This window comes from Xenopus laevis, chromosome 7S, assembly GCF_017654675.1.
Source record: "Xenopus laevis strain J_2021 chromosome 7S, Xenopus_laevis_v10.1, whole genome shotgun sequence".
Classification (NCBI taxonomy): Eukaryota; Metazoa; Chordata; class Amphibia; order Anura; family Pipidae; genus Xenopus; species Xenopus laevis.
The window spans coordinates 95140881-95164973 of NC_054384.1; the positions used below are offsets into that span (position 1 = coordinate 95140881).

Sequence of the window (24093 nt, forward strand, 5' to 3'; positions counted from 1 at the left end):
GAATATAACAACTCTATTTTATTTTATGAAGGTTTCCCAGGCTTGTATAGTGTAATGTATTTGCTGCTACATATACGTCCATTGTACTTTAACTTGGCACCGTATGCAAATTAGGCATCGCTAGCGTAACTGCGCTTTGCTTGACGAATTAACGCTAGCGCAACTTCGCTACCGTTCGCCTCCCTGAGCGCAACTTCGCATTATAGTGAATTTGTGTAGCGCTTGCGAAACTACGCCTGGCGAAGTGCGGCAGAGTGTGGCGAAGCTACCGCCGGCGCAACTTCGGATCTTAGTGAATCTGCCCCATAGCCTTATATCTCTTAGATGTGGGCATCCTGGCTATCCACATGTGGGGCCACATTGTAATATTATCCAATCAGCTGTCAAACAAGTTGACAAGCCGGTATCCTGGAAATTGGACCATATGTGGCAGCATCTATAATGCATTCAATAATATGATTGCTCAGCAACACTGCAACCATTAAATGGTGTATCATATTATATGAGCTAATATCCATATTATATGTTAAAAAAAAAAACAGCAAACAAGAGTTTATATTCAAGAGGAACAAATTATAGTTCTAATTCCAATAAAATTATTACACCAATAGGGTAACATAATCATAGATAAATATATATATATATATATATATATATATATATATATATATATATATATATATATATATATATATATACGTATATTTCTCTACAATTAATTTTTTCCCTTATGATATTGGGGGATATTAGCTCATAAATATGATACACATTTTATTGAATTTTCCAGGTTGCACAATCACTCTATTTAATTCCTCTTCCCATGAGAATGTTGCCATCTGGATGTTCTAATGTCACAAAAGTTTGTTATATTAAATAGCATGGTTTGTACATATATTTACCTTAAAGGGATACTGTCATGGGAAAAAAATATTTTTCAATAGTTAATAGTGCTGCTCCAGCAGAATTCTGCACTGAAATCCATTTCTCAAAAGAGCAAACAGATTTTTTTAAATTCCATTTTGAAATCTGACATGGGGCTAGACATATTGTCAATTTCCCAGCTGCCCCTGGTCATGTGACTTGTGCTCTAATAAACTTCAATCACTCTTTACTGCTGTACTGCAAGTTGGAGTGATATCACCCCCTCCCTTTTACCTGCCCCAGCAGCCAAACAAAAGAACAATGGGAAGGTAACCAGATAACAGCTCCCTAACACAAGATAACAGCTGCCTGGTAGATCTAAGAACAACACTCAATAGTAAAAACCCATGTCCCACTGAGACACATTCAGTTACATTGAGAGGGAAAAACAGCAGCCTGCCAGAAAGCATTTCTCTCCTAAAGTGCAGGCACAAGTCACATGACCAGGGGCAGCTGGGAAATTGACAAAATGTCTAGCCCCATGTCAGATTTCAAAATTGAATATAAAAAAATCTGTTTGCTCTTTTGAGAAATAGATTTCAGTGCAGAATTCTGCTGGAGTAGCACTATTAACTGATGCGTTTTGAAAAAAAACATGTTTTCCGATGACACGATCCCTTTAAAGAGTTATGCATTCTGGGCACTATTTTATATCTTTTATATTTTTATTGTATTCCTGTTTTGTTCTGCTTGCACCGGGTCACATATAGACTGATTTTGATACAGGGGAAACCCTACAAACACATAAAGGTGTTCACTGATAATCGCTTTTAGAAAGTGCAAAGAGTGCACCCTCTTTACTCTGATATATATTCTTTGATGGTCAAGGAACGCTACTTGTTTTAGTTGCGAATATTATATTCATTGTATAATCACCATTTCAACTGGACCATCCATCATCAGCATCATTATTGTCATCAAGTCAACATCTATGTGCATTGGATGACTGTTCTTTAATCACTCTTCATATGGTGACGTATTAACTTTATTGAGGCCTCCTATCCTCAAATATGTGTTACTTGCATCCTTTTGCCTGTTACTATGGGGAGAATAGTGACCAGTTTATTCTTATCTTTGCCATTAACTTGTTAGGTTCTATAACAACTGTTTACTAATATTTTATTCCTAGACTGAACCATACTGAACCATTTCCTTGAGGGAGAGAGTTTACTAGAAGAATAAAATATAGTCTCCACTGTTTCTTCTACCCTCCTACCACCCTTCTGAAGTGTCAGAAGCCCCATATAATAAACCAGAAAGGACAGGAGGCCGACTGCTCATCTGACATCACTAGTGATCTAGTCAGCCATAAATGTCCAGCAATTTAATTATATAGACAGCAAAAATAGCCACTAATAACCTGCAGCTATTCTTGTGTGCTTGGCACAATAATACAGTGGGCTGTGGAGTACAGAATCATCTGCTAAGCATTATTTACTAGTTTCTATAGGAGTAAACCACTTAACCGTATGTGGCAGGTAGTATAAGGGGACTCCAAACAATTTTATTTAAAGCTAGGGCTGGAGGGATTCTGTCTCTGTGCACCAAAATATCACTTCATCATTATCATTTTAACAATGGCTAAGGTGTCAATATTGACATGGCTATGAATGTTATTATCTTATATGATCACTTACCACTCATAGTTACAGACACCGATGCTTGTAGTGGGCTCTCTGCTTGTATCTGCACTGTGTAAAAACCCTCAAATGTCTTCACGAAGTTTTTGATCAGAAGTGAGCCATTTGCCAGTGCTTCTGCCTGATCGAAGTACATATGTCCTTTGGTCTGTGGTGGTGTAAGAGATGGGATATAGTTTAAGATTTGATTTGAAGCGCTTGGGTTGGATCCATTGTACCAGCTGAAGCTTCTTATTGTCCCAATGACACCTTTGACTTTGAGAGTAACATCTGAATTGGGAATTGGACGTGTAGGGATCACTTCAATGGTGATTCCTCTTGTCGTGTCCATCAACAAGCTGAGGAGAGCTGAAATAAATGAGTCATCATTGGTATAGAGTACACACAGTTAAGAATACAATAAGGGGGCCCAATGATCTGTAGCAAAGTGTAAGGAAGCAGGGCTTGACAGGGTTAGGATGTCACCCCCCCAAGGTGACATGGGCCTACCTCTTCAGTCAATGCTGGACACAAGGAGGAACAGTAACTTGCAGCATCCCATCCTCCCTATCTTTTTTCTAGTTATGCCACTGCTGATATGGTTAATTTAATTGTGCCATTGGCACACAGATATACAGCATAGTGTTGTCACATGACATTAATATTCATTGTACAGTAGGTGTAGAAGACATGCATCACGTGGTCTTTTCCTTTTCTCACCTGTGATAAAAACCCCCCTAAAGAGGCAATTGCCTGGTATTGAGGCCATCTTGGATTAATGACTTTTGTCAGACAGAGACCTAGGGGAAAACATAGTTGTGTTAATGCGTGAGCTGAGTTATTCTTCATTGATTTCTGTACAATCACATGCAAATAAACATTGGGCCTCTAGACTGGACTGCACCAAAATCAGATTCCAAACAGAAATGCCTTAATGCTTTACAGTCTGTAACATTAATAGAAAATGGCTAAAACTGCATTATTGGGGGAATGTAATTAAAGTCGCAAAGAGAAAAACAATTCGCACCAATAAGAATAAAAATCCACATCTCGCAATGTAATATTGTTCCTTATACTGTTATTGCAAGATTTGTTCGCGCAAAGCATAACTTTTCTCATTGTGAATAGTTTTTCCCTTACCGACTTTTATTATATTTCCCTGTTTCAGTTCTCTTTTCCTGTTTAATATGTTTAATAGAGATGTAACCATCAGTAAACGGAGTGTTCTTTTATTTTAAAGAGATTCTGACACCAGAAAATAACCTTTTTTGTTATTTATCATAACATGTGTCTTTGAATGATATTTATAATTTTGCCATAAAAGTATTTGCCTGATGCTTTTACATTACCTTTCTTACTACCCTGTTCCTCTATGAGGGGGCTGCCATATTTGTGCAGCAGGAGTCCATTAGTAGTGATGGGCGAATTTGTGCCGTTTCGCTGAAAAATTCGAAATGGCTCAAATTCGCCAATCACTATTTGCCGAAAAAAATTGTTTGTGGTGCGGCCCCTGCGTCTCATTTTTGACGCCGGCGTCAAAAGAATGGACATCGGCCTCAAAAACGAGACGCCAGTTTTTTTGCCGTTTCGGATTTACTTTTTTTGGCGGCGAGTTGCAAATTCACAGCGAATTCGCACCTGCCGAATAAATTCGCCCATCACTAACCATTAGCATTAGAAATTCAAACTGACAGTTTAAGAAGGGACAGTCAGGTTTAGGAACTTCAAGTGACAATTACTTACAAAAGCAGAACTATCAGCAAAAAAATGATCAACATGACCTATAGGTAACTTATAGGGGCAGATTTATAAGTTACGAAGTGTAAAAAACATTCGAAATTCGCCCATCGAATTGCATTACTTCGATATTCAAAGTCAAAGTTTTTTTTTATCGAGTTTGGTCATATTCGGTGGAAGTAAAATCGTTTGATCGTACGATGAAATCCTTTGAATTGAACGATTTAATAGATCGATCGAACGATTTTACTTCGACTTCTAAAAACTTAGCCAAATGTTGGCTAAAGGTTCTAGGAGGTCCCCTTAGGCTAACATAGCAATTCGGCAGGTTTAAGGTGGCAAAGTCGAACTTTTTTAAAGTGATAGTACTTCAATTTTCGAAGTCGAACTTTTTTACTTTGAGTCGAAGTCGAATTTCGCCTATTCGATGGTCGAAGTACCCAAAAATTTGTTCGAAATTTGACGTTTTTAAATTCGTAAAATTCACTTCGACCCTTCGGGGCATATTTATCAAGGATCGAATTTCAAAGTAAAAAAACTTCAAAATTTGACCATCGAATTTGAGTACTTCGATAGTCAAAGTATTTTTTCCAGTGAAAACGGCCATATTCGATCAAAGTACGATCAAAGTAAAATCGAACGATTTAACCATTCGAATCGAACGATTTAACCATTCGAATCGAACGATTCGAAGGATTTTTCAAAAAAAAAAAAATTTGCCCAAAAGCCTCAGATAGGTTCTAGGAGGTCTCCCATAGGCTAAACAGCAATTCAGCAGGTTTAAGGTGGCAAAGTGTCAAAGTCGAAGTTTTTTAAAGAGACAGTACTTCGATTTTCGAGTGGTCAAATTTTCGAAGGTTTTTCAATTCGAAGCGAAGTCGAATTTGGCCTATTCGATGGTCGAATTACCCAAAAATTACTTCGAAATTTGACGTTTTTCAATTCGAAAATTCACTTCGACCTTTGATTAATCTGCCCCTTAGTAAATGTGCCCCTTAATGTAGATTTATATTTTGAATCACTTTAAGGGAAGTAAAATGATGAAATAGGTAGATGGGGACATGCAGAAAATGAACATATATTCTACACTCAGCAGTCAATTAAATCAGAGTGATTGATCAAGGTGATTTCCTGGGATATGTTTCACAATGAACAGAATGAAATGTGCAATAGAATCCAATCTATATTAAACACAAAATAAACATTGATTTTTTTTGTAGTCTGTGAACGAAACTCATTGATTATTTGCCCTGTGTTTGACTTAGTTCCAAATGCAGCACTTACTCAAGTGCCAACATAGAAATTGCATTACACTATCATCCAGCATTGTAGCAATGGTATTGGAAAGCAGGACGGCATTGATTATGTGTGACTTGTGATGAGTTATATAATGGATTACATAAAAGTCAGTCCTGCTTACATTGTGACCTATTGTGGAATGGACTGCTCTCACATTCCCAGACACCCTGAATCAATCGCCATTAATGTTCCTTTGGCAAAGCCTGGCTCATAATGTCTCGCAGGACCCTTTGACTGTGCATGACTGCAGGAAATTGTTTACATTGCAGTGGATGACATTGATTGGGAATAAGTACAGGTAAAAGCTCCGTTATCTGGAAACCCATTATCCAGAAAGCTCCGAAAGCCATCTCCCATTTTATCCAAATAATTTAAATTTTAAAAAATACTACATAGGGATACTCACCTAGACATCTATACCACATTGGTTGGCAAACCTATACCTGATAATTCTGCTTCCGAACAGAGGCTTACGAATTATATTTTTACTACAACCAGACTAGCACTTGTGGAAAAGCATACTTCCCCCTGCAATATCTGATATAATTCGCAGAGTGAGGATATGAGGGACATGGAGTACATGACCGCAAATATAAGAGGGCGCAGGGATAATTGGGAGAAAATATGGGCTAACTGGAACGACTATATAACCTCCACCCAACAGCCTGGGAATAGTACCCCCCATATAGAGACACAGGCTTTAAATTTGTGCAAAACTAAGATAAACTGCTTTGATTTCCCTCCCAAGGATAACTTTTCAACTTTTTATCTTCCTATTTCCTTTCACTTCTTTTTCTTTACTCTTCCTCCTTCTTTTCTTTTTTTCTAAGTTGTACATTAGATTTGGGTATAAATGACATGCTACAGCCTTCAGTTGAACAATGTAGTAGATATCAGAGAAATATACATCAATAGGCCCCAATTGTTTTCCGTTTGTATTCGGTTTCAGATTGTATATCATGTAAATGCCTATGCTGAATTGTATTGCACAATATTGGATATCGAGGTGTTACATATGTCATTTTGTTCATATTTTCTATGTCTGTGTAACAACAAATAAATAAAAAACTTTGGGGGGGCAGATTTATCAAGGGTCGAATTTCAAAGGGTTAAAAAACCCTCGAAGTAAAATCCTTCGAATATCGAATTCGAAGGATTTTAACGCAAATGGTTCAATCAAACGATCAAATGAAAATCGATCGAACGATTCGGACGATTTTAAGCGATTTTTATTCAATCAAAAAAAACTTAGAAAAGTGCTGGGGAAGGTCTCCATAGGCTAACATTGCACTTCGGTAGCTTTAATTTGGTGAAGTATGAAGTCAAAGTTTTTTTTTAAAGAGACAGTACTTCGATTATCGAATAGTCGAACGATTTTTACTTGGAATCGTACGAATCAATCAATTCAATCGAATCCAATGGAATTTGACCAATTCGATGGTCGAAGTACCCAAAAAATTACTTTGAAATTCGAATATTTTTTCATTCAAACTATTCACTCGAGCTTAGTAAATCTGCCCCTAAGTTACAAAAAATATATATATATATATATATATATATATATATATATATATATATATATAGAAAGGCATAAGGAACGCACAACCATGTATCCATATTCACCCTGGGTGCCAGTCAAAGTTTAAATAGTAGAATTGCAGCAGACGACGGCACTCCTAGGAATTTGACCAAAACAGCTGTATTATGAATCAAAAGTGAGGTTTAATACATCCTACGTTTCGGTTCCTAACCGGAACCTTCGTCAGGGTTCCCTGACGAAGGTTCCGGTTAGGAACCGAAACGTAGGATGTATTAAACCTCACTTTTGGCAGGAGGGACTGAAATTCCTACACTTAACCACAAATTCTGTCTGCTAGGCCTAGTAGACTCCTCAGTACCATTGAATAACACTATGGCGTTCATGAGACTTGTCTCATTTGTTCTATGGGCAGAAACCCGTAGGAATTCACTGGATGAACTCACAACCTCCATCTCTTCTTAACTTGAAAAAACTGATCAACACACAATTGGAACTTTATAAATTGGCGTACCTAATTAGAGGAGTGCCGGCTATCGTCTCTTGTGGACTATAAACCCGTGGGCCTGCCAAAGAGTAGGGCCAGTGTGAGGCACCCCAATGAATCCAAGTGTATAGACAGCTCTGGAAAGAATTCATGACTTTTGCACAGGCTGATTTGGAGAAGGGAAGGGGAGAGCTTTGTGCCATAGGGTGGAGCGGTGACTGCAGATGCTACTAGGTAAGGTATTTCCCTATCGACTGGAGAAGTGACACTTTTGGGGGGGCGGGTATTTTTCTCAACCTATAATCAATACGATTTATATATTAGTCAATATAAGATCCTGAAATTATAAGCATATATAATTTTGTATGAATTAGATCAAATGTTTGAACTGGAGCAAACTTTCACTTGATGCAAAGCACTTTTGTGACACACAAGACACACCATTGGCACATCATTGTTTGAAATGGCACAGCAGTCCTACGCCATAAAAGTAAAAATGTCATAAACAGTAAAGGGGCAAATTCCCTAACCGGCGAAAATTCGCCAGCGACGGCTTCACTTCGCCAGGAATAAATTCACTAGGACAACCCCAATTCCCTAAAGTGCACTGAACGATGGCAAATTTTTGCTATCGTTACTTCGGCAATCAAAGCGAAGGTGCGCTAGCATTGCCTAATTTGCGTACGGCGGAAAATGATAAAGTTACATGCACGTATATGTTGCAGCAAATACATTACACTACACAAGTCCAGGGAACCTTAAATAAAATAGAGTTGTTATATTGCCCTACACATGAGCCCACTGTATAGTTAATGTTCCATATGTTAGAAAATGTATGGGGGAACTCGGTTACCAAAAAAATATTTTACAGACCTTTGCAGGCTATCACTCAGAAAAAAGGAAAAGACGCCAGTGTTTTCTTGGATTTTGAACTAAAAATTTAAGTTCTATGCACTCCATTGCACTTTGCCTGGTCTGAGCTGGCGAAGGCAAGTCTGGTGAATGAGGAAACGTTCAGTAAAATCTGCATCTTAGTGAATTTGGGGAGTTACGTCCGTACGCCAGAGCGAAAATTCAAAGCAACGCTAGCGTCTATCTCCTTTGCTAGCGAAGTGACGCCTGCGCCAATTAGGGAATCGGTGAAGTTCTGAAATGACGCCATGCCATGCTTGATCTAAGCCTCATCGTACTGAAATAAGACATTTGCTAAATACAATCTATTAAAGATTCCGAACCTGTTCTGAAATAATCACTCTCAGTTTCTGTCTCTCTTCATTCTCTTTTCATACAGGAGTTGGGAGTGAGACAAGGCAAGAGTCTAAGGGATAACAGGTTTCCGGATAATGAATCCTATACCTATTGTGTTTATAAAGCACACAGATATGGTGCAGTGGTGTATAATATATACAGTACGTAAGTGTATATATACATTGAACATACATATTACATATAGATATTCAGAGATAAAGAGGTACGTGCTCAATAGAGCTTACAATCGTTATCAGAACTTAGTCCCTCTTTTACAGAAAAGAGGGATAATTTTAATGAATAACTATACAATACTATATAAAAGAATAGATACTATATAAAAGTTGCACATCATAAGCCCTCAGGGATCTGTAGAACATTGATCTATTTCAATAATCCCTCTAAACACATGGGGCAGATTTACTAAAGGGCGAATTTGCTAACGCTAGCGACTTTTCGCCAGCGTTGCCACCCGCAGGGACATTGCCAATTTACGCCAATTCGCTAGTGAAAGAGACGTCAGGCAACTTCGGGCGACTTCGGAAAACGAAGTGCTCCGAGTGCCATCCCGCCGGCGATTTACATTCTAGCCGGCGGGAGGCAGGGAAGGCAGTCCAGGAACATTAGTCGCCCTGAAGAAGGGAAATTTTTTGCCAGGCGACTAAAGTAACGCTAGCGAAAAGGCTTCAGTGTTCACCGCCCACAACAGTGAAGTGAATTAGCGTAGCGATGAGTGTGAAGCGGTTGCTGTCGACTATTCGCCCTTTAGTAAATCTGCACCATAGACTGCTGACTTAGCAGCCTAGAGCAGCACCCAAAATTGATTTATTTGGAAAGTGTTCTCCTACAATACAGCGGCACCATGTGACCTCTCCTCCTGACTCCTCTGTCACATTGTCAATGTAAGTAATGATAAATGCTGGTACTTACTGTTTGCGCAGTAAAAGAAATCAATCCTATTATTCCTTTAGTATTGCCCTTAGTAGCTACTATACTGGTACTTGTCCGGAGTTTACAGAAAAGAAAAAAGCAATGATATGAAGAATGTACAAAGAATATGTAACCTTAAGTATGACAATGGTTTGCTTAATATCTGCAGAACCTGCCAAGGTAACACCCACCCCTGATATCACTGGTGCCCAAGACTTTGTTCCTTATGATGCAATAGCAATAAAGAGACACTTCCTGGAAAGGAATGTTTAGTCCAAACAAGTATATAAACTTCATATAATCTTATTGTGAAGAGGCATCTGGGGATAAACAGCACTTGCTTTATTGCTTTATTTTGGCAGACTGTAGTTGCATCCTACACACCTACCATCTAGGCTACTCCCACTACCAAAAGTTGTGAAATATACAACAATTAAGCAGGATCACAGTGCACCTGGAGACACAAGGGGCCCATTCTTGGTATTTTCTTTTATATTTATTTTGATCTGTACTGCTGTACTGACACACGGTCAGATTTGGGGAGATTAGTCGCCTGTCGACAAATCTCCTCTTCTCCGGGGTGACTAATCTCCCCGAACTGCCTTCCCCTGCCTTCACATCAGCTTTAATGTAAATTGCCACCGAGATGGCATTCGAAGCGCTTCATTTCCGAAGTAATACGAAGATTCCTCGTGAGGCAAATTCGGAAAACTAAGCGTGAGTGCCATCCCACTGGTAATTTACATACTAGTTAACGTGAAAGGGATTTACATTCTAGCCGACGGGAAGGCAGTTCAGGGAGATTAGACCCGAAGAAGAGAAGATTTGTCGCCTGGCAACTAATCCCCCCGAATCTGACCGAGTGTCTCTGCCCTAAAGCTCCAGAATACTGTCTAAGGCTTTGAGTAGAAGAGGGTAAATCTTGAGCTGGCCATAGACGCAAAGATCCAATTGTATGAATCCTCGATTCGTACTATTTTCGGACTGTGTGTGGAGAGTCCAGACATTTTGCGTCCCCCTGAGATCGGTCATTTGGTCGATCGGCCAGGATAAAAGATTTCTGTCGGCTGCCGATAATATCTCTGCATGTATTGCCGATCTGACGATTTTCAGTCCCAATAAGGTACCTCCACCACCAGTGATTACCTGCACCTCAGTCACCTTCCACCCATGACTCCCTCATGAGCTTGAGTGCTCACTCCCTTGCTGTAAAAAAAACCCACACTTTGACATACTGTATCGCTGCTGCACATGCCTTGCAGTCAATTGTATTAAGATCTACAATATTTTTAAATAATAGCATGTTCTTTTTCCAAAAACAACCTGGTATGCCACTAATTTACAGACTTTCTACAGTTTATTGCATAGTGGGGAACTGATATCTCCCCCACATTTACATCCCAAGTATGGCATTTCCATGTTAATAAAAGCTAAACCTCCTGTCCCCCAATATTGAGTCAGATTGAGCCAGATTTAATTCAGTGAGCCATCTCATTGTTTATTAGCTGAAAACTCATGGATGAGATTCAATTTGAAAAGAAAAACATTTTCTCCAAATTCAGCTCCAGTTTTTTTCCCCATAGACTTCAAGAAAGTTTTCATGTGAAAAACAGTGGGATAAGTTTTTCTCAATTGAATCTTGTCCATGGGGCAGATTTACTAACCGGCGAAAATTCGCCAGCTTCCACTTCGCACTCAGCGCAACACTTCAGCAGGTGAAAATTCGCTCTGACAACGCCAATTCACTAACAGTTTCGTACTGGATGCTGAATGCTGGTGACTTTTCATAGCGGTACTTCGGTAATGCGAGCATTTTAAAGTGAAGATACGCTAGCGTTCATTTCTGCCTAGCAAAAATTTGCTACAGATCTTGCTCTCAAGTTAATTTGCATATGGTGGGAGTTGTATGGACTGCTTTATGTTATATAAATGATTAAATACACATACACAAAAATGGATGGCTGGCTCCAATCTCTATATGGACTAACTAATTAACGACCTCCATTAAGAACTTGCTTAAATGCTGTTAGATACCTAAACACATCAAATAGAAAAAAAGCCAAAAGCAAGCCACTGGGCAATTCTCACCGAGTGGAAAGGGGTGACCTGGGTGTCCAAACCCCAGGCCCTTCACTTAAAGGATGAACAATTCTATTTCAAATGTGGTAGAAAATCAGCAGAGCTTGTCACTCAAGTGTCCCGGGTGCCGTGCCCCGAACCCATAGCTTAGGCGAAACAAATCTTCGAAAATAAATGTGCACGCGTTTCGTATCAAAAGATACGTAATCATAGGCAGTTATGATTACCTATCTTTAGATACGAAACGCGTTAGGACGCATACCTTTTAATATGATGGAATAAAGTTACAAATTTTAACCTCAATTGCCAAGGCTGCAGGAGTGCGTGCACATTTATTTTCGAATATAAATGATTAATCCTCTAAAACTAATGGTGTCTCCCCACTCCGGCAATCAAAAAGGGCTCTCCTCCACCCTTAAAGGAAAACTATACCCCAAAAATGAACACTTAAGCAACAGATAGTTCATATCATATTAAGTGGCATATTAAAGAATCTTACCAAACTGGAATATACATTTACATAAATATTGCCCTTTTACATCTCTTGCCTTGAGCCACCATTTCATGACTCTATCTGTGCTGCCTCAGAGATCACCTGACCAGAAATACTACAACACTAAGGGGCACATTTACTAAGGGTCGAATATCGAGGGTTAATTAACCCTCGATATTCGACTAGGAACTAAAATCGTTCGACTTCGAATATCGAAGTCGAACGATTTTGCGCAAATCCTACGATCGAACGATCGAAGGATTATTCGTTCGATCGAACGATTAAATCCTTCTAATCGAACGATTCGAAGGATTTTAATCCAACGATCGAAGGAATATCCTTCGATCAAAAAAACTCAGGCAAGCCTATGGGGACCTTCCCCATAGGCTAACATTGAGTTTGGTAGCTTTTAGCTGCAGAACTAGGGGGTCGAAGTTTTTCTTAAAGAGACAGTACTTCGATTATCGAATGGTCGAATAGTCGAACGATTTTTAGTTCGAATCGTTCGATTCGTAGTCGAAGGTCGAAGTAGCCCATTCGATGGTCGAAGTAGCCCAAAAAACACTTCGAAATTCGAAGTTTTTTTAATTCGAATCGTTCACTCGAGCTTTGTAAATGTGCCCCTAACTGTAACAGGAAGAAGTGAGGAAGCAAAAGGCAGAACTCTGTCTGTTAATTGGCTATTTATGATTACCCAATGGCACATACTACTAGAAAAGTATATTATTATGAAAATGGTTTATTTACATGAAGCAGGGTTTTACATATGAGCTGTTTTATGCAATATCTTTTTATAGAGACCTACATTGTTTGGGGGGTATAGTTTTCCTTTAAAAGAACACTTTTCAAAGAGAGATTGCTGTATATCTCAAAGGCAAAAAGCCATTGAGGAGGGAAAAAACAGAGAAATAATATAGTTTAGTACTTATAAATATAAATGTTTGTTATAGTTATACAGGAGCAGTGACCAGCTCCATGTTGTAGCTCCCACCCCTCCCAGCTATAGTCAGGTGATCCCACTGGTGTCTAATAAAAGGGCAGCCAAGTTTGGGAGTTTTACTTTGACAGCAGCTAGTAAGTTGCAGGTAAAACTTAGTCCCTTTGTAAAATGTATAATTAAGCAATAGAATTCTTAATGAATCGGATGAAAATTGAGTGTAGGAAAGGCCAGATATGGGATGACTTTGACATAGTTGGCCAGCTTAAATATATTGCAATATATGGACAAACAATCCCTGTTTTGTTTAAAGGGTAAGGCATTTTTCAGTAGCAGTATGCACAAAATGTCTCTGTCTTAAATATATTGATAATGAGTTGAGTACAGAGGACTTTCGGGATTCGGCCTTTTTCAGCAGGATTCAGATTCGGCCGAATCCTTCTGCCTGGCCAAAGCGAATCCTAATTTTCATATGCAAATTAGAGGTGGGGAGGGAAATCGCGTTACTTTTCATCACAAAACAAGGAAGTACATTTTTTCCCCTTCCCACCCCTAATTTGCATATGCAAATTAGGGTTCGGTTCGGTATTCGGCCGAATCTTTCACAAAGGATTCGGGGGTTTGGTCGATTCGAAAATAATGGATCCGGTGCATCCCTAATATTATATATATATATATATATTATATATATATACACACACACACACAAGTCCAAGGGTTGCCAGCACTCTCGATAAAGTTACTTAAATTTGCATGGGTGCAGTGCCAATAAATTATCCATAACTACTACAAGAAGGTCCGCACTCTCAGGACTTATAAAAATCATATTTATTATAAATGACTAAAGTTTCGGGTAGGGACATAGCAAAAATGTTAATCATTTATAATAAATATTATGATTTTTATAAGTCCTGAGAGTACGGACCTTCTTGTAGATATCTATCTATCTATATATATGTATATGTATATATATATATATATATATATATATATATATATACATACAGTATATACATACACATACCTTCTAAATCCATATCATAAGTATCATGCCTATATATCATTCTGTTTAGAATCATAAAGCTGAACCCACATATTGAGGTCAGTTCTCTTGAGCCTATTCCTATTTTTTCCTTACTGTTCCAGTTTTATCCCGTCTCCTTGGCTCTACCATTGAGGTTAATTTCTGTATCAATGCAACACATTGGGGCTCATTTATTTATAAACTCCACACAGCCCTGCACATGGTTACATTTCTAAAGCTGAATAAGTGTATGCAAACAGAATTGTGGATTTTTTTTTTCCACGAATGTCTATAAGAGCTTTTCAAATATGGCAAAAATCGCAAATTGCGAATATTTATGCGCACACTCTGCATTTGAATTACGCCATTACTTTAGTGGCGGCGAAAATATTCTCAAAACAGTTTCAGAAATTGCGAATTGAAGTCACTGTCAATGCTATTTTCGTGCACAACAACGTCATACAGTGGGCACACTCACGCAAACACCTGTCTTATTTGCGAAAATTTAATCTCAATGCGAATTCACAAAAACCGGAAAGGCGAGCATAGTAGTGCAATATTTTAGCTTCCGGAAAATACATGGCCAATACAACCATTTGTAAATAAATACTGTGTGCGCTGTGCGAACTTTATAAATGACCCCCATTGTGATTATGCACAATCACACACACATATATATATAGTAAATTGTTAAATGGCCACATTTCTTTTAAAATGATATACCTGTACGTAATTGCATATATTTCAGTATAAACTGAAGGTCTCTAAGTTACCCTGAAGCCCATACAAATGAAATGTATTCTTCTGTTTTGAATGATAGGCATATGATATCATCTCCATCTGACAATATGTTGTTTATTTTTAGTATTGTTGCCATCTTAACAATGTGAAAAATAATAGTTTCTATAGCCAGGCACAGAACTGGATGAACAATCTAGTTTCTGTGCTGTGTATTATTTGTCTTTTAATTGTGTAATACTGTACTTCGTATGGATTTTTATTACAATAGCTTTCCTGATACTGCTGCCACACCTGTGTTACACCGTCTTACTCAGGTACTGCCAGGAAGTCACAGCAATGGTTGAAAAGTAAGTCTTTGAATAAACAATTATACTTCCTGCCCTGCCTTAGAACCACTGTCATGCTATACTTCTACATACCGAAAAATATCAAGGAAATGATGTCATTAATAATCCAAGAATAAACATAATTTAATTATTATAGGTGGACGTTTATGTATGAATGTACCCTGTATGTATGAATGTACCCTGTATGTATGAATATACCCTGTATGTATGAATGTACCCTGTATGTATGAATGTACCCTGTATGTATGAATGTATGTATGAATGTACCCTGCATGTATGAATGTACCCTGTATGTATAAATGTACCCTGTATGTATAAATGTACCCTGTATGTATGAATGTACCCTGTATGTATGAATGTACCCTGTATGTATAAATGTACCCTGTATGTATGAATGTACCCTGTATGTATAAATGTACCCTGTATGTATGAATGTACCCTGTATGTATGAATGTACCCTGTATGTATGAATGTACCCTGTATGTATGAACAGTAGGAAAATATACAGTATGTTCATAAGAAAACCATTAGTTGGAAGGAATAAGAATTGTTGTGGGTAACAAGATGTGTAACGCAAGGCAGTGTCAATCAGTGGCTACTAAAACACATAATGTATTTATGAAAACATAATTTTGCCTCTGTATAGGTCCCTGGTGAGGCCTCACCTGGAGGATGCAGTGCAGTTTTGGACTCCAGTCCTTAAAGGAGGATTCAACCATTAACTAGAAAATCTCCTACCCCCCTACCCTATATAGACCCCCTTCCCTCCTCCCACAGCCTTGCTGCCCCCCGGGGAAATGCCCCTAACTTTTTAATCGGTGTTTATTCAGGGATCGCATTTCACGGCAGCCATCTTCCGGGTCTTCGGTAATCTGAGAATGCGACTGGATGAGTGGCGCATGGGCATTTGGAGCGATTTGCCGGTTTGCAACAACTGAACATGCGCCGAAATGGATGGAAATTGCAGAAGCGGAAGAAGACACGAAGATCCAGAAGATGGCTGCCGTGAACTGCGATCCCTGAATCTGCACCGAGGGGTAAGTAAAAAGTTTGGGACATTTCCTTGGGGGGGGCAGCTAGGCTGGGGGGGGAGGATGGAGGGGGTCTACCTAAGTAGGGGGGTAGGGTTTTTTTTTAGTTAACGGTTGAATTTTCCATTAAGAGGGCCACAAATGAGCTGGAAAAAGTGCAGAGACGTGCAACTAAAATGGTAAAAGAGATATTAATGAGGGTGGTGTCAGGGATTGAAGGCTCTGCTTAGAATTTTGCGGACCAAGGAGGAAGCAGCAGGCAACAAACACAGTTCACAGTATCCAAGGGGTTAAGAAGTAGTGAAATCAAATCCAGGCAGAGGTCAGTTCAGGAAGCAAGGTTCTTAGTCAATATAACAGGCCAAGGTCAAGATCAGGAATCAAGGTCAGAAGTAGTAATAACGCACCCAGGAACACGAGTTCAACCTATAATTGTGCAAGGTCACGAAGTCTTTGGCATCTATTTAAAGGGGATTTTCCTCCAAAAGAGAGTGCCCATGTCACGTGCTGACACCGCACGTTTGGACGCCACCATCTTGTCTGCGGTGCTGAAGGGGAAAGGAGCGCCAACGGGCTTTCCTTACAGGCAGGCTGTCAAGGTTGGGTTGTTTTCTCAGGAGAAAAGGCACATGATTCCTCTTTACAAGTACATTAGAGGACATTATAGACAAATAGCAGGGGACCTTTTTACCCATAAAGTGGATCACCGTACCAGAGGCCTCCCCTTTAGACTAGAAGAAAAGAACTTTCATTTGAAGCAACGTAGGGGGTTCTTCACAGTCAGGACAGTGAGGTTGTGGAATGCACTGCCGGGTGATGTTGTGATGCTGATTCAGTTACTGCCTTTAAGAATGGCTTGGATGATTTCTTAAAAAAACATATAATATTTACAGCTACTGTGATCTTAAGATCTACGGCTAGTTTAGTATATGTATTAGTATATATTCATTTATATTTCTTATAATATACATGTAAAGCCAACACGCAGCAAGGTTACAGCTACAGGTTACTTGACCACTTGAGAAAAGAGGTGCCTACACTCGATTTAACTTCTGCTGAAACCTTCACTAAAGTAAGGACAAGTTGTATTACATTCTCAGTCAGTGGTTTTCTTGTTTATAATTGAACCTTATGTTTCCCTTTGTTATAAGTTATAACTGTACAATGGCAGTGGCAGGATCGCTATAACTATTTCTAGAAAAAACAACGCCTCTCTTCAGTTTAGCAGAATTAATGCTGACCAATTGCACAAGGTACAAAGAAGGCAATTATTGACTTAGATTACATTATGCTACTACTTCCAGTTATTAATTCTGTGGGGAGAATGAAAGTAAATTATAGCTGTCAATACTTTGCCATAGTCCAAATAGAAAAGAATGCCAATACCTGTGGTTGCAGCAAACGGGGTGATCCCAAATTTATTCAATGGTGCTATACTACACTTTTAATACTTTGCCATAGTCTCTGCCCCCCTTGCTTTGCAGATGTAACCCTTTCTTAGGCAGAACACACTTGGACCCTCTCTCTCTTATTTCAGCCCTTGCAAATGAGTGGAGGAAGGGTTATATGCTTCTGAACTATAACTCTCAACACTAGTACTAGTATAACATGAGTAGGCTATAGTGATTCTTAACCAAAGAGAAGATTTATTGAACAGTGCAAAGATGCCATCCAAGTGTAAATCAATGTCCTGAATGATGCACAAATGTATTTTAACAAAAACTGTTTAAAGGAAAATATCTCCAGTCTGGTTCCACACGGAAGATTAAAGGAGAACTAAACCCTAAAAATGAATGTGGCCAAAAATTCCGTATTTTATATGCTGAACGTATTGCACCAGCCTAAAGTTTCAGCTTGTCAATAGCAGCAATGATCCAGGACTTCAAACTTGTCACAGGGGGTCACCATCTTGGAAAGTGTCTGTGACACTCACATGCTCAGTGGGCTCTGAGCAGCTGTTGAGAAGCTAAGCTTAGGGCTCGTCACTAATTATCCAGCAGAAAATGAGGTTGGTCTGTAATATAAGCTGATGCCACAGGGCTGATTATTAAATTCTGATGCTAATTGCACTGGTTTCTGTGCTGCCATGTAGTAATTATCTGTATTAATTACTAATCAGCCTTATATTGTGACATTTCTATTCTATGTGTACTGTATATTGTGAGTGGGTCCCTAAGCTCAGTAAGTGACAGCAGCACAGAGCATGTGCAGTGAATCAGCAGAAAAGAAGATGGGGAGCTACTGGGGCATCTTTGGAGACACAGATATTTACTGCTAAAGGGCTGTGGTTTCCTTGGGCTGGTACAGATGCACAAAACATAATGTACAACATTTCTAGCTACTTCTTAAGTTAAGCTTTTAATTATCCTTTAATGAATTGTCTGCCCGTGGAAATGATACACAGACACTACCAGCTAGTTAGCTAGCATGATAATGGTTACTGCAGGCCCAAACTGGCAATTCAGATACTATGGAAAATGTGAGAAGGGTTGTTATAAACTGCCACAGACCTGTGTGGGGTGTAGGGTAGCCACCTGGCCGGTATTTTACCGGCCCGGTCGGTAAAAATTATGCTTGATACCAATGTTATTAATAGGAAAAAAATTGCAAGAATATAGGCCGGTATTTTTTTCCAGAAAAGGTGGCAACCCTAGTGGGGTGGCCTATACTACACTAAGGTGAAAAAGGCATTTCTCAGTAGGTAGAAAAGGAGCTCTATACTTATCTACACAAACTAACTGGTTAATAGCAATCACTTTGCACATTCCCTGATGAGCACTATCTCCTTGGTGAAGTACAAGACTGCCTACTCTATTCATGTCACACTGAACAATTCATCACTGTTACTTGGAGCTCGTTATACAAAGATTTTAATTCTCCCACACTTACATTAAAGCTAAGGTTGAAAAGCACGTTTATCAAGTTCACCTCCTAATTGATCCAGAGGAAGGTAAAAAAAAATAATCTAAACCCTTGGAAGCTCTAAATGGCTACTTCTTGGCTGTATGTCTATGGGCATTCTCATTCATCCAAGTCATGATATATGGTATCTAGTAGAGTTAAGTCTAAAGCATCTGGACTTTCTGGGTTATCAATGAACTGTGCAATTCCTCTCCTGCCTGGTGGGGCAACAGGGTGGAAGTATTCTCCTGCCTGGTGGGGCTACAGGGAACTCCTGTACAATTATTCTTCTGCCTGGTGGGGCTACAGGGAGCTCCTGTGCAAGTATTCTCCTGCCTGGTGGGGCTACAGGGAGCTCCTGTGCAAGTATTCTTCTGCCTGGTGGTGCAACAGGGTGGAAGTATTCTCCTGCCTGGTGGGGCAACAGGGTGGAAGTATTCTCCTGCCTGGTGGGACAACAGGGAGTGCCTGTGGAAGGTTTCTTCTGCCTCATGGTGCAACAAGGTGGAAGTATTCTCCTGCCTGGTGGGGCAACAGGGTGGAAGTATTCTCCTGCCTGGTGGGGCTACAGGGAGCTCCTGTGCAAGTATTCTTCTGCCTCGTGGTGCAACAAGGTGGAAGTATTCTCCTGCCTGGTGGGGCAACAAGGTGGAATTATTCTCCTGCCTGGTGGGGCAACAGGGTGGAAGTATTCTCCTGCCTGGTGGGGCTACAGGGAGCTCCTGTGCAAGTATTCTTCTGCCTCGTGGTGCAACAAGGTGGAAGTATTCTCCTGCCTGGTGGGGCAACAAGGTGGAATTATTCTCCTGCCTGGTGGGGCAACAGGGTGGAAGTATTCTCCTGCCTGGTGGGGCTACAGGGAGCTCCTGTGCAAGTATTCTTCTGCCTCGTGGTGCAACAAGGTGGAAGTATTCTCCTGCCTGGTGGGGCAACAAGGTGGAATTATTCTCCTGCCTGGTGGGGCAACAGGGTGGAATTATTCTCCTGCCTGGTGGGGCAACAGGGAACTCCTGTACAATTATTCTTCTGCCTAGTGGGGCTACAGCGAGCTGATGTGCAAGTATTCTCCTGCCTGGTGGGGCTACAGGGAGCTCCTGTACAATTATTCTTCTGCCTGGTGGGGCTACAGGGAGCTCCTGTGCAAGTATTCTCCTGCCTGGTGGGGCTACAGGGAGCTCCTCTGCAAGTTTTCTTCTGCCTGGTGGTGCAACAGGGTGGAAGTGTTCTCCTGCCTGGTGGGGCAACAGGGTGGAAGTATTCTCCTGCCTGGTGGGGCTACAGGGAGCTCCTGTGCAAGTATTCTTCTGCCTGGTGGTACAACAGGGAGTTGAAATTCAATGAACTGAAGGTATTTCTTCTTGACAAAGTGACAATTGGACCAGTCCCTGACTCAGCCTTCTACTAACGTCTTCCAACCAAACCTTTCAAGGAGATATCTGGCAATAAAATCACATGATGGAAAAAAATATACAACTTCATTGTTCTGTAACAAAACTTTTTTTATGTACTTTCAGATGAAACCTCATTCCTTCTAATACAGGTATAGAATCCGTTATCCAGAAACCCTTTATTTAGAATGCTCCAAATTATGGAAAGGCCATCTCCCATTTTATCCAAATAATTCAAAATTTTCTTTGTAATAATAAAACAGTACCGTGAATTTGATTCAAACTAAGATATAAGTAATCATTTTTGGAAGCAAACCCAGCCTATTGGGTTTATTTAATGTGTACATGATTTTCTGCTTGATAAAGAGCCTGGTAGGCTCGAAACGTTGCCTTGGCATATGGGCTTAATAAATGTTTAACTTTTGAACACTGATACAACGTTATTCAGAGTGCGACTGGTTGTTTCCTGCATGTTGTTTGACCCAAAGACAGGAGTGGGTCTCACAGTACAGCACCTGACGCTACAAAAGCGACACTCGGAGAGGTGAGCACTCCATGTATGTGTTTCTACATGATTTTCTAAGGTATGAAGAACCAAGTTAGGGAAAGATCCGTTATCTGGAAAACCCCAGGTCCCAAGCATTCTGGATAACAGGCCCCATTCCCTTTAGTCTTCTGGAAAGATTTACTAATGAGAAGGGAACCAGACGGTGCGAACTGAATAAAAATAACCCAAGAATTCATTTTACATAAATACCACTAATATTGGTAAGACTGATTTTTAAACATGGAAAACACCACAGCAACACACATCTAATTGGTTAAATAAGCCTAAATATAGTAAATAAATATAATGTACTGTACAAAAGAATTTTAATAAAATGAAAGATTTAAGAGGGTATTACATATGGCTTAACTCCTGAGAGAATGGAATGGAATACATAGAGTAGTTCCAGTATAGTCATGTATAGCTGGAATATTTCTAGTATAGTAGCACCGCAAGGAACCCTTTGTGAATGTCAAGTGATTTACTCATAAGTCTCAAGTGATTTTAATACTAGATGTTTATTTCTCACAGCCGGCACCCAGCAAGATCCTTTAGTTACACAAGTGCTCGTTGCATATGGAAAATGTAGAAGAAAGTCATGAAATGTAAATCACATATTTTGCTTGAGGTCATGTAATGCTTCATTGGGTTTGTATATACTGTATGTTTTATGGCAGCTGCTTGTTTAGCTTTCTACGTGGAATTGTCAGATACTCATTGTGTAAACTGTCAAGGTTGAGGTTTTGTTTCTCTGGAGAATAAGGACTTGCCAGGGGACATGATTACTCTTTATAATTATATTGGAGGGCATTATAGACAAGTAGCAGGTGATCTTTTTTCCCCTATAAAAGCTCAATGAGCCAAAGGCCACCTCTTTGGATTAGAGGAACAGAACTTTCAGTTGGAGCAGTGTAGGTGGTTCTTCCTGGTGAGGGCAGTGAGGTTGTGGAATGCCCCGATGTTGTTATGGCACATACAATTAATTGGCTTAGATGATTAATATCCAAGGCTATTGTGATCTTAAGATCTACAGTTCGTTTAGTATAAATACTGGTTATATATGTGAGTTTAGAGACAGGTGTTTATATGTGCACTGAGTTTTATTTGAAAAGGTTGAACTTGATGGAGTTTGGTCTTTTTTTAACCCAACATGTTCTATGTAACTAACTAAATGTTCTCCTTAAATAACTGCCATTTATTGTCTTTCATTTTGTTAAGGCTAAGGACAAACAAATGTGGATCTCGGCCCGTGAGGAAATACAGACTGAGATCCACTCTCCTGCTGATTTTCTTCTGTTGCTCTGTCTGCGCCCATAAGGGCAGGGGCACACGGGCAGATTCGGTGAGATTTAGTCGCATGGCGACTAATCACCTCTTCTTCGGGGCGACAATCTCCCCGAACTGCCTTCCACCTGCTATAATGAGAAAACTCCAGTGCAATGGCACTAGCGGCGCTTTGATTTCCGAAGTCCCCCGTAGTTGCCTAATGAGGCGACTTCGTAAATCAAAGCCCCGTGAGTGCATTGCTGCAGGTGATTTTTAATTTTAGCAGGCGGAAGGCAGGGGGAATGCAATAGGCGAGATTGTCACCCTGAAGAAGAGGCGATCTGCCCGTGTGCCCCTGCCCTAAGTGTTGTCTCCACATTGGTGCAGGTAGACACGATAGATTTTTGGCAAAAAAAAGCAAGAGTCTCCATTTCACTGCCGATATCTGCCGCATCTGCATGCACCCGAGTGGAGACAATGCTTTCGGTTGCAGGCACATCAGCAAGAACAGCAGCGGAGAAATGGATTCTCGGCCTGTGGATCCACTTAGTGTGGCCCTAACCTGATACAGGGGATGAAAAGATATGGGCATTAAGTAAATAACTGAATTAACTTCAGTTCTTTACTCAATGTCCTTATCTCTACAGAAAGGCATGAAATGTTTTTTAGCCACATTGGGCGTTTTGGGGAGATTTGGTCGCCTGGCGACTAATCGCCTCGTCTTTGTGGCGACCAATTTCCCCAAACGCCTTCCATGACACGCGGCGATTCATTTTCCAAAATCGCCCAAAGTTGCCTCACAAGGAAACTTCGGACGACTTCAGAAAACGAATCGCTGCGTGTGATTAGTGCCGGCGTTTTTTTCATTTTAGCAGGTGCAGAGTCAGGGAAGGTGTTTGGGGAGATTGGTCACCGCAAAGACGAGGTGATTAGTCTCCAGGTGACCAAATCTCCCCAAATCGCCCAGTGTGGCCTTACCCTAAGTCACGGCTCAGCTAATCAGTAAGCTTATTGCTCTTGCATAGATCATGCCTACTTTGAGGCTCATTTGGTACACAGTGGTTTTGCTTTTTGGTATTATAAAACTTATATTAATTTTTCGTTTATGTGATAGTTCCCTTTTAAAGTAATAGACATTGCAACAGTAATACTAGAAGATTGTTAGAAATGATTATGGCTGCCACCCCTTCCTTTAAAATGGAGGTTAAACCTTTTTCTCCTGCACATAATCATTCCAGTGCCCTGCTCTGCTGTGTCTGACTAAATGTATAATTGAAATGAATTTACCAGACACCTTGAAATACTGTAATTGTTCTGATAACATTCTGTAGTGCTGAGCAAATATCATGGGGAAAACAGCTATAATAGAGACAAAATGTTCTATGCAAGACATTTAAGGCCTGTCTTTAAATGGGGTATCTTTTGCTTTCCGCACAAAATAACTTCACCATCCAAATGTTTGGGGTTATTCACAAAGGCAGCCACAATTGGGGTGGTGGACACTCATACTGACATTTCTAATTAACATGCTCCTTACACGTCTATAGAACTGGATCATGGG

At 40.0% G+C, this 24093-nt stretch overlaps 1 protein-coding gene across 5 annotated transcripts in view; it reads right to left on the reverse strand.

Moving 5' to 3' along the window:
* LOC108697770 (carcinoembryonic antigen-related cell adhesion molecule 19) overlaps positions 1 to 24093 on the reverse strand; it is a 38968-nt gene that overhangs the window by 8170 nt on the left and 6705 nt on the right. For 4 of the 5 annotated variants that reach the window (XM_041571584.1, XM_041571583.1, XM_041571581.1 and 1 more), the window contains exons 2-3: positions 3261 to 3340; positions 2559 to 2909 (exon numbers count right to left, since the gene is read on the reverse strand). In XM_041571584.1, coding sequence (XP_041427518.1) covers positions 2559 to 2909; positions 3261 to 3309 — 400 coding nt within the window. In that variant the 5' untranslated portion in view covers positions 3310 to 3340. Of the gene's footprint in view, positions 1 to 2558; positions 2910 to 3260; positions 3341 to 9778; positions 9892 to 24093 lie in introns of those variants that run through there. The other variant, XM_041571582.1, reaches the window with a different exon arrangement.